Source organism: Scedosporium apiospermum (assembly GCF_000732125.1).
Source record: "Scedosporium apiospermum strain IHEM 14462 chromosome Unknown SEQ_SAPIO_0110, whole genome shotgun sequence".
Lineage (NCBI taxonomy): Eukaryota > Fungi > Ascomycota > Sordariomycetes > Microascales > Microascaceae > Scedosporium > Scedosporium apiospermum.
The window spans coordinates 1,890,703-1,902,809 of NW_015971811.1; the positions used below are offsets into that span (position 1 = coordinate 1,890,703).

At 52.6% G+C, this 12,107-nt stretch overlaps 1 protein-coding gene across 1 annotated transcript; it reads left to right on the forward strand.

The window, feature by feature from the left end:
• Nucleotides 1-7,457: 7,457 nt before the first annotated feature.
• On the forward strand, nucleotides 7,458-10,058 carry SAPIO_CDS7459 (uncharacterized protein; the record flags this gene model as incomplete). Its single annotated transcript, XM_016789318.1, has 2 exons — nucleotides 7,458-9,497; nucleotides 9,570-10,058. 2 exons carry the CDS (start codon nucleotides 7,458-7,460, stop codon nucleotides 10,056-10,058), a joined length of 2,529 nt encoding a protein of 842 aa, XP_016641145.1.
• Nucleotides 10,059-12,107: the final 2,049 nt, after the last annotated feature.

Here is a 12,107-nt window from a genome sequence, read left to right on the forward strand (position 1 = left end):
TGTGTGTTCTCTGATACGGTCACGGAGGAAGGAAGAATTGAGGCGAAGAGGAAAGGAAAAGAGAGAGAGAAGGAGAGAGAAGCAGAAGAGGATTCTGTCTAACTATATATGAGTGTACACATGTAAAGTGAAGCTGTTGGGAGCCTAAGCAGTAGTCACGACCAGAGAAATCTAGAGAGGTTCGAACAGGTGTAAGTGGGAAGCAGATGAAGTCGAACGTGGGATGGAAGGGAGTATATAAAAATAACCTTGCACGCCGCGGGATTCAGGCACCGGGATTGATAAATATATATATGAGCTCAAGAGCAACAAGGGACTAGCAAATGTGTGTCTGATATGACCGCACCGAGTGGAGCCGGAAGGGGAACATTGGGAACTTGGGAAAAAGAACGAAGGAGGGGTGGCGTGAATGTATTAGGAGGGGCGTGTGGTTTTTGGTACTTGTGGGGACGGGAGTGGGATTGTCATGGCGAGGAAGTCGCGCTAGGGAGAAGGGCGCAACTCCGACCCCGATTAATAATGTTTCGGCGGGCTTACTCGATGGCTCACGATGATGACATGAGTACTTCGTACTTCCTAATAATGAAGGCCCAAGTCTCGACCGTTCCGCTGGGAGGATGGCCAAGCGCGTTTGCACCTGTCCTTTGGAGGGCTTTGGGGGCTTTGTACCGGTACCCACTTTCTGCAGGCCTGGTCATGCCTGGGCAGGCACCGCACTATTTGTTAATTCCGTATATCCCTCGCACTCACTGGACGCTCCTCTGTCCGGTTCGTTAATACCCCGTCCCCGTTTCGCGATCCGCGTACAAGCTTCGCACACCGAAGCGCTGATGGGACGAGGCGCGTCTCATCGAATGTTTGCATTCTGCGGGGAAGACGCCATCGTATCGTCGGAGCTCTATCCCGGATAATGGACCTCACATGGCCCCCCCCCCTTAAAACCAATGGCAATGGCCAAGGGTCAAGCCAAGCCACTATCCAGAGAAACACCCCAGTCCTTCTCCCCGCTGGGAGATGACTGGACTCGCGTCCTTTTTGCGACTCCCGAAGGAGGGCTTGGCCTTGCTTCGAGGATTTGTCACGTTCGATTTAGGGAAAGAATATTTGTAAATCAGTGTACATGGTTTCGGGGTCTAGAGAAGAGGCTGGAGTTGAGGGTATCGCCGTAACGGCGAAGTGTGGCAGTATTCTAGGGTAGGGCGGCGGACGGCGTTAACCACAGAATGCCGATTCTGAGAAGATTGTTTGCGTAGTGGTGGCCGCAGCAACAGTCCCGGTGATTTGATTGACGTTATGGAGGGGGGAGGGTCGCCATCCTCGCATCCTCGCATTCCCGAATATCCTCATCCCATCCTAGCGGCTCGGCATCCGAGAAAAGCGAAGGTACCTACCAACCTCAATTGAGGTACTCGATTAACATGACATGGGGGCGCTCAGGCGCAAAGCTGTGATCATCTTCCATCACCAACGCCGTCATCTACCTGCATATGGAGGTATTCCAGCGTACTTCTAGCCTAGTAAGACTGTCTCGGTACTCTATAATACAACAGCGTGTAATACCCAACCTTGCATTCACAACGGGTACAATTCAAATTCCGGGACAGGCAGTAATAACCGGTTCAGGAAATGCCATACGAAGTACTGTACTTCGTTCACAGGATGCAGATGATCTCTTAAGGCTTAGAAAGAAAATCGCTTGGCGGGTGGTTCCGGGTTCGTGGGGAGGGGGTGGGATGGATCTGAGAGTTGTGCAATGGGAGCAAACCTTGCTGTCCCGGTTCTCACACATTCTGATGAGTTGCAACACTACAATCCTCGCATCTTGCTGCCACCTTGATGTCAATGGAGGGTAGTTGATGACTCCTCTCCGAGACGGGGTTAAGCCGTCAAACTGGCGCAAGGGGGGGTTAGCCTTGTTGCCGGTTTATGTCCGAAAAGAGTCAGCATCGAGAAGGCGTCCACGTGCAGGATGAATTGTAAAAGTCTTCGAAAATTGTTCTGTTTGACTTTTTCGATGATAAGCTCGTAGTGGGGTACTTCCATTGTCCTCAGACAACATCAGGAACATACCCACTCGGACAATATCAGCAACCCAGACGCCCCTTACCAAAGATGCAAAATGGCTGTTTTCCAGCAGTTTGCGGATGTGGGTGGGTAGCAACATAACCCCCAGAGATGATGCCTTTCGGTAGGTCAGCCCGCTCGTATGTCTGATAATGTGGTAGACTGATAGTGGTGGAGTGGTATACATAACTCTCTTACCCAAGGCCAAATGCGAAGTACACGCGCGATTGGGGATTCACGCAGAAGCACGATGAATGATCATGCTTTTGCTTCGGTCATTACAGTTCAGTCGCTGGTGGTAAGTACCGATACAGCGGGTAAGTGTACGAAGTTGGTGTGCTCAGTGTACTACACGACCTGATGCTTTGCGGTCAAGCTTCAAGGTGGTCGTGAGCGGCATCAGAAATTCGGTAAGTGTGGATCCATGGTTATAGCTGGTTTTAGCTTGCCCTCTTCTGGCAATCGATGGAAAGTCTGCAGCAAATCTTCTGCAAGGGTACAAGGCCCATCGGGGAATGGGGCTCAATATGACCCCGATGGACCGCCGAGCGGCGGATCTGCGAAAAGTTAAGGGCTTTTCCCTTATCCAAAAGGGCAAAAACCGAGCGAGGGTACATGCACTACGAGAGTAGAAACAAAAAGAAAAAGGGGTGGGTTATTATGATCCAGGGTTTTTGGGTGCCCGAAAAAAGAATCATATGTGCAGAGCCTATTGGGCATCCTGGAGATTACCTTCGAGAGCACAAGCTCATGGCTTACGTGTGTTTTTGGCTCGGGGGCCGACGTGGACGGCAAAAGGACCACAGGGGAAGGCGTAAATGAGGCTGCCGGAGCGGCTTTGTCGTACGAATTAGGTATTTTGCAAGGGTTGCTCTTCGAGATGCTTGGATTCCACATCATGTTTCCACGAACATCAAATGAGGGCTTTGGTATCTGAGTAGGGTGGGTGGGTAGGGGATGGTATCACAATGTGAGTGTATCGATACGTTTGAGCTTGAGGGTACACTCCAGGGACCAGGACTGGGTCCAGCCAGGTGGACCTGGTGGTGCGGAGGAAGCCGGAAAATTGGGCCCGCGTCCGAGTGGGATCGAATCTGAGGCGATACGGGATTCGCGTTAGACCAAATCCCGACTCAATTCCATCCACCATTGGATGACACTCTGGTGGATCGTGATGGAGGGAGGGTCCACAACTTCATAGTATGGATCATCGATCACTGATGTGTGTCATCAATCAATCAGTCGTTACAATTCTAGCGTCGTGTAGACTGGTGTGTATTGGATGAGGACCGCTCTTGCTCAGGAAGGACAATTGAGCGGCTCTGATACGCAAAACTGCGTCAATGATGGAATTGCTCCCCGCTGCCATGCATGGGGACCACGGGTTATTCTTCGGAGACATACCTACAACCCGAGCGGCTTCACGAGCAGGCACATGTCTCCGACGTCGTCAAATGACCCTGATGGAACTCGGGCCCCTTCTCCATTGACGTAGCCGTCAATGTTGCTCAGGGATGAGAGGGACTACAGGACATCAACCATAAACTTAGCGTCCTCACTCCCCTTCCTTGAACGGCTTTACTGCAATAGAAACATGGATCAATGATGGAAGAGTCGCCGTTACAATGTAGGTTACAATGTACATTTCGTGTTAGCGGAAGCAATTCCCCTCACGATCATCAGCAATGGAAGCTGTCTATGCATCATGGTGCAGGACGAGAGCATTGTGACTATGCAGAGAGCTCTCCAATAAGACGGCGATTCGGTATTATCAGAGCATTTGGCGGGGAAAAAAAAAAAAAAAAGGTCTGTGTGATTGCGTCCGCTGCCCGCGGAGGCGAAAGTTTTCCTGCCCCTGTTCCCGCAGCTAATGTCCCATTGCTGGAGCCCTGTGGTGTGGGTCGGGGACCGGAGGAGACTCGGACAAGAACGGGCGCCCGAATCGGACTCGGCCGGGTAATCGGGATCTTTTGGCGCTTGTTGAATCCCGCGTGACTCTTGGATATTCGGAAATGCGATATTTATTTTCCTGTTTTGTGAGCTGCGATTTAATCAAAAAGAAATGCGGGAACTTGAGTCGCAAAAAATCGGCGATTCGATCGAGGCCGTAGATCGGCGAGAAGAACGAAGCTCTAAAACAAGGGTCCCCGTGGTGCGCCATAGGTTCGCGCAAAACGGGTTCGCTCCATCCCACCAGGAGGGAGGAGGAGGGAACTTGGAGGGGAGCGGGCAGCCACACTCGGGCGGAAGAAGTCAAACTAGACTCTCGTGCATTGACATGAGGCCACAAATGCGTCACTTGGCGCTGGGGTAAATGGTCAGTTAACTGCAAAAGAACATCGAAGCTTGGCCCCGACCCTGGGGTCGCTGAAGGGTCTCGCCTTCTTCACGATAAACAGTTTTCTTTCTAGATACCGCCGAGGTATCGAATTTTTTTTCACTTCGTATTTTAATCGACACCGATAGCCTGGACATGGTCTCTTTCTTGTGCATGAGACAGAAGGAAATTTTGCAGAAAAATTCGAGACACGATGATGTCACCAGCGGGTCCGCCTGGGTTTGGCTTTTCCCTTTCTTGCCTACGCTAGCAAACTCTGATATGATAGCCTCAGGCCAGAGAAGAAGAGTTATGAGGCGGTTTTGTTCTTTTTCTTCCTTTTCTTCCTTTTCTTCTATTGGGTTTTTGTGCACGCCCTTGACCCTTGGGAACATTGAACTATCTTGGCAAGATGAGCAATTCCAATTGCCTGATTGATAAGCAAGGTTTTGCGATGTTGCATCTTTTCAGCCTGGGATGAGCCAGATGCGGACGATGAACGAACCGTTCATGGGGTTAGAGAAGGATTAAAGTACAGTGACAGAACAATTGGTCAGTCGGTTCCCCATGATTTGTCAGTATCGGCACAGAATTCAATGTCGATGTCGTGAATACAGAACATTGAATGACTGGATCGGGCCAATTGATTCTTTAAACTCCGTGAGGGTTACCTCGTTCGGTATATGTGCGATGTGCTATTGTGCGTTATCGTGTTCTGTTATGACCCAAAATGGCCTGGCGAGAGCAGATTTCATCAGAGGCTTATGATATGAAGGGACAGGCATCTATGATCCATGATTCCATGACATTGGATCAATGTTGATCAATTTCATTTGAAATCGCAGCGCTTGCTTCTCCATTTGTCAGCCTCAGGTTCAACTCATGGTGGGTTATGTCCGGATGCATTGTGGGCTTCGTCTTAACTTCGTCCTGTCCTTCACGGTGAGGGAGCAGCGATGGCGACACTATCTCCGCATGCCCTGGACACACCCTATATTAAGGCTGGAGTGGATTGTATTGTTGGTTATCCCAAGTACAAGCTCATGCCGTATATTTACCTGGACCCCCACCCAACAGGAGTCGACAGCACATGCATTCATGAACTGACCGGAGCGTACTTCGTACTTCGTCCGACTCGAGAATCCACAGCAATGATCTCACCTGGATCAATTAATGGCCCTGCAGTGTAATACTGCTCGTGGACCATGAAGCATTAGGGCCGACAAGCGGGCGCGAGTGCGGCTCCGGGTGCGGACGTGGCGTGGGAGTTCGTGTCTGGCGTGTGTTATGCGTGAGCTCAAGCTCAAGGTTTCTGTGTGCTCCCCACGTGTCTATCTTGGCCCGGCAAGTGGCGGTTTTCTCGATGGATCCTCTTGTCCCGGAACAGCCCTATGAAAACGAAATCCGGTCGATGAGCCTGATGGTGGGTCGTGGTCGGCTCCAAAAAGCCGTGTAGGCTGACGTCTCTGCTGAGATTGTTATTATTTCTGCGCTTGGAGCATTTATCATTATTATTTGAGCCGTCTTAATGGGCAACGATCTACCGCGTGCTACCGAGGTAGCTCGTGAGGTGATAGGCAAACCCCTTCAAGATATCTCAATTGGAAAGGGTGCGGGATTCAGCTTCTCGAGTTAGGCTCGGGTGCTCCTAGTTCTGGCATCATGATGAATGTTTATTCCCATTTTCCTTCCTGATTGAATCGATGGTTGACTCACCAGTGATTCACATCATTGTGCGGATACCAAAAAGATGGGCCTTGAATATCAAATGGGGGCGGCAAGAGTCAAGTGCCACCACCCGCAGTCCACGCGAGCTTTCAAGGTTTAAAGCTGGGTGAGATCTGAGACGAAGGCCCGTCTCCGTCCGACTACCGACCAGGCCAGACTGCTCGGCTCCGGGGCGGGCTGCCGTCCAAACCTACAACAAGGAGGGCATTGCATCTTGGTTAAAATCTTCGAAAACACCCTGTAGCCCCCGCCATCCATTTCTCCATCATCTCGTCTTTTGTCAGTTCGAACGCGCCCATCATCTGGCAGCAGAAACTCGGCAATGTTGGGAAAGGACTGGTCTGACCACCGCCTAAAACTTAGCTCGGCCTGGCCTGGGCAACGGCTTTCAGAGCTGCTGATCTGTCTCGCTGGCACTTGGCAAGTCGGCGGCCTTGACTTCGGGCTTTAACTGCCCTACGATCTGCAGCTAAGAGCTAATGACATGGACAGCTCTTCCTGACATCGGCCCAAGCGCAGTTTAGGACCTCTCAAGAGGCGCCGCCACACAAACGCTTGAATGGTCGAAATCCCGATGTCGACTCGAGAACCTCCAACCTCCTCCGTTCTGCTCATTGGACGCTAAACGACCAGCCACGCGATTTGACATCAGGATTTTTCTGACATCTTTTCGCTTCGACAAGGGAGAAGGCTTGATGGAGCAATGGGAGGAAGAGGGGGAAGCTCTCAGGTGCTACTTGCACCAAGGTCAGCCGCTAAAGCATTGGAAAGGTGCCATCGCTTTATCTTCGTCTCCTCATCCCAACCTCCATCATTTTACGAGGGATTCATTGCATTGCAAGATCACGAAATGACGCGTGGCTCATCCCAGCTCTGGTCCAACGAAAAGAAGATGTTCGAGATGCAAACTGTCGATTATTACAATTTGGCCTTGCATTGCAGAATAAGACTCGCTTTGTAGAGTGCTTGGAGAACCGCCAAGACGCCGTAACACCAAATCAATTCGCGAGGTGTCACGAAGCAGCATGAAGACTGTAGCGACCATCAGCCTTAATCGTACTTGTAGTGCATTAGCTTCCCAGCCCTACCAACCTGAGGCCGAGTTCCAAGGTCCATCAAACGGGCAATCCCAAGCCCGGTTCCATGCCCTTGTCGCATTAATGTGTAACATGGTGAAGCGAGGGGGGTTTCTGGGTGCCTGAGTCCCTGGTGAGGAGGACTGAAATTTCCCCTCACTCTCGATGAAAATACGGAGTGTTCTTACCCCGCCCTTCTCTTCTCCCCCCCCCCCCCCCCCCCCCCCCCCCCCCTCTCTTCCCTCAATTCAATCACCCCAACACAAGCAGCAATGTCTTTGAACGTCGACGAAGGACGTCGTCGAGGACGCTCAAAGTCCCCAGGCCGCTACGTGGCTGAGGATCGCGAGGAATCTCATCGCGAGCGCGAGCGCGACCGTGAACGCGAGCGACCAATGTACGATACACGTGAGTCGAGCTACGCTTACGCCGAGGATGACCTAGACGACTATCCTCGCCGTCGTAGGGACGATAGGGACGATAGGGACAGAGGTAATGACTACCGATCCCCCACAAGTCCGCGTCAGTCGTCGGGTGCTTTGCCGTACCCGCCGCCGTCCGGTCGCGGTGGTGTCCCTTATCCCGGCGATTCTTCGAGCGCCCTCGCCATGCCGGGTGCATTCGACTTCAAGGACGACAAGCCGCAGCGATCCGACTATCGTACCGTGTCTCCTCCACCTGACTCAGCCTACCGTAGCTCCAAGGAGAAGGTGGACGCTGGCCGTGATTCTCGAGTACGGTATTCTTATTATCGTGACGATGAGAGGTCTTCTCCTCGTCCAGAGAAGAAGGGCCGAGAATTCGGCGCTGATGATATATTGTCCAAGTTCCTCCCGCAGAAGTATAGGCCCGTTGAGAAGAAGAGCGAGCCGCCGCAGCGACGTCGAAGAGATGACTCCGACTCCGATTCCGACGACGAGTCCGACGACACTGACGTCGACGACCGCCGCCGTCGTCCTGCTGAAGACTATGACAAGTACGGCCGTCGCCGAAAGGAAAGCGATGCCGACGAACGGCGACACCGTTTCCAATTGCGAGGACCGTCTCCTCCCTCGAATAAAGCCCAGAAGAAGGCTGAAATCGAAGAAGGACTTGCCTATGGGAAAATGGCCGGGGAAGAGTTGTCGCTGCGTGACACCATTCGCCAATCAACCCAAGCATTCACTAGAAAGGAGCAGGACTTGCTGTCTAAGTATGGCTATTCTGGCCACGATTCCGGATACCCACCGGAGAAGAAAACTGCCAGGTTTGAGCGCGACCATGAGCGGGAGCGGGAGCGGGACAAGGACCCTCGACGGTCCTCGTCCAATGTCCTAACTGTCGACCAGGCAGACAGGCGGCGCGACAGGTCTCCTGCGCCGCCGACCAACAAGATGTCGTCTCTGTCGGTAAACACAGGACACCATTCGTTCAACATGTCTCTTGCTGCAGCGCCTCCGTCGCCGCTTCTCGAGTCATACCATGGAACCTACCAATCGTGCTCCCCCATGCCGTCTCCGCTGATGCTCCCTCAACATGACGGGAACGCCATTATTGATGTGGCTCCTTTGAGTCCCGATGGCGATGATGCAAGGATCAACCGTAGAGCTCGTTTCCACGTGCCCGAGGTCGTGGCTGAGAAGATGGCCAATGCACTCAAGGGCGACCGAAGGGCTCCCGACACTGACGTCCTCATCCAGATCCTGCCGGGCCTCAGCCACGAGGAGGTGATGGAGCTCCGCGCCCAGTACAAGGCCCTCGTCAAGGCCGGAACGGAACGCAAGGGCGTCAACGTGGCGAAGCACATCCGATCGCGCCTCAGGGACGAGGATCCTAACCTCATGAAGGCGTGCTACGCCACGGCTCTGGGTCAGTGGGAGAGCGAGGCTTACTGGGCAAACTATTGGTACCAGGGCGATAAGACCAGGCGCGAGCTGCTGATCGAGTCGCTCATGGGCAGGACCAACACGGAAATTCGGTTGATCAAGGATGGATTCCACGATAAGAAGTACGGCGATAGCTTGACTAGGTGCATGAAGACGGAGCTCAGGGAAGATAAGTTCAAGAAGGCGGTGTTGCTTGCGCTTGGCGAGGAGCGCATGGAGGATGTGGACTCGTATGGCCGGCCTCTTGAGGTGAACATGAAGTTGGTTGACCAGGACGTCGAGGATTTACGACATGCTGTGAAGTCTGAGAAGGGTGGCGAGACCCTCATGATTTCGATTGTGGTTCTGAGAAGCGATGCGCACTTGAGGGAGGTACTCAGGGAGTACTCGCACCATTATAAGTCTAACTTTGCCCGCGACGCACTCAAGAAGAGCACTAACCTAGTGGTAAGTTTAATCTACTGACACCAAATCGACAATTTCTAACCCGCCACTAACAACAACTCTCTCTCCGTTCAGGGCGAAGTGCTCGCCCACATCCTAAACGGAGTCATCAACAAGCCCGTCCGCGACGCCCTCCTCCTCCACCACGCCCTCACAGCCTCCCGCAAAGACGACCTCCGCCGCGAGCTCCTCACCTCGCGCCTCGTGCGCTACCACTGGGATCGCCGGCACATGGAGGCCGTCAAGCGCGCCTACCACCAGCGCTACGGGCGCGAGCTGCAGGACGCCATCAAGGACGCTACGAGCGGCCAGTGGGGCTTGTTCTGTCGCGAGCTGTGCATCACGCGCATGCCGAACGACGTTAGGCGCGTGGAGAGGCTGACGGTTGAGGGGCCTGAGAGGGGTAAGTCGCGGGAGAGGTCGAGTACGCTGGATGTTGCAAAGCCGGAGAGGGGCAAATCGAGGGAGAGGTCTAGGGAGAGGTCGAGTACTTTGGAGGTCTCGAGGCCGGAGCGGGGGAAGTCGAGAGAGAGGTCGAGGGATAGGCGTCGGGATAGAGATTAGATTATGACGTGGAAGTGAGCAAAGGGGGCAGAGGTTGGATGTGTGTATACACGATGCACATTGCATATGCGTGAAGTGAACCCAGATATATGATGTGGTTTGCTACGCATTATATTTTCCTTATTTTCGAGAATCGAACCTGTTGTTTTTCACTGGGAAGGACCGTGGATGCAGTGCACTCCTGATGTGATATCTATCTTGGATTTGCCATCTGGCACTGAGTTGGGTGGAACGACATGGCTTACAAGTGGTGGGATGTGCCCGTCCGTGGTAAGGATAGAAACATTGTAAAGACTCTTGCTACCTTGGCGAAGCTATCCAGATGCTGCTGGGAGCCACACCCCCAGAGAATGGGCAGATAACAATGTCCCTGAATAGCCTCTCTCCATTCTCGAGGCTATGAAGGCCATGCTGGATAGGGGGAATATGGTGTGATGCCCATCCCATCAGCATCTAAGTAGTCCTTGGTCCGTAGCGGTTCTCTGCGTTAGGCTCATTTCTTGGACACCGTCCAGCAGTCTTCTCGCCCCCATCGGCCCTTACAATGGGATACAATAACAGGAACTGATGTTATCAAGAATTTTCTTGATGATACTAAGGCCCGCACGGCATCCAAGGCGTTCTCTAGGACACCGAAACGCCAACCAACTTCACTTCAGTTCGGGAGACGAGCTATCTGGCGAAGAAGCAGCTCTACTAATTGTGTATTCGGTGAGATGTGGGCGAAGGGACTAGATTGTGAGGGAGGACGACACCTGCTGTCGGCAACAAAGACTTCTGCCGGCGCTCCAATGCGTTATCTACCAACGACATCATTCCACGAGCTCTCTGCTCCGCGAGATGTAGAATCTCTTCTAGCTGTGGGATGGCTCGGCTAGACCGATAGACTGGTAGCTTCCTTGCTCTGAACTCGTCCGATTCGGGCCTTGCAAGATAGATCAAATGGCGAAAGAGCACGGTCTCCCAGCTTTTCTCATTCAAACGCCTACTTCAACAAACCACCGCACCTCTCTTTCAACAAGGTAATCACCGAGAACCACACCCATCGCAGTGGTTCCGTCTCGCTACGCCGATATGCGCATCCGCCTCCAGGACAAATAGAAGTAGGTGTCTATTTTTGCTGGCTATAACAGGGGAAACCGGGAATTCTGCATGAGGACTGCTGGTTACATATCAATGCCCATTCAATGAAATGGGCAGCAGCTGTAGACTAGCTGTCGCCAATCTTGGAGTATCCGCTCCTGGGCTTCGAAAGTGGTGAGTTGCTCGTCATTCCAAAAACCTTTTTTTAAGGTTTTAAGCTTCTTACATGAAGAGATCGACGGATGTCTTCATTTATCTTCCATGCGACGTGACGCAGTGAGCCACAGAGGGCCCTTCCAGGAACGGAGATGATCCTCGCCTCGCATCAAGCTGTGTTGCCGTCCGAACTTTTTATGGGGTTATTATGGATGCTCATGCCATGGTGCATCAATTCATTAATGGAGAAGCTTAAAAGTAGCTCTTTGATCGGCCTCTGCCTTTCAAAGACTCCGCATGTGCATCATTAAAAGTCGAAGCCGGTCTCCATACGAAGCAGGGCAGGAGTCTCCTTTTCGCGTGCCAAACAGGAACTCGAGAACACCAGCCTCCTCCTCGTATGAGGAGCAAGCGTTTACAAGCACGCAAAATAAGAGCTTCAGATGACAAGAAGGTGCCAATTGTCCAATGGCACGATCGCAGAACCAAATCAGCCATCACAATTTGGCTGCAGCAATGGTGGCGGCGCCAGACCAATGACACCGGCAGTCATGATGTAAAAATTGTTTTTGTGGTGTGGTTCTTCCGGGACTCGGGAGAAGAGCTCAGAGCGAGGGAGGGGAAGCAATTTGAACGCTCAGGCAATGCAGAGCCCTCCCCTCGGCCCCCTTCTCTACGAGGTACGAGGTATTACGAGTCGACGAGGGACACTTGGAGGCGTTGTTGTCCTGTCAGAGCACTTGGGGAGGGTATTACGAAGTACGAGGTAAGCTTAACGATGGGATTCTGAGATTAATTTCCGTCTTGACG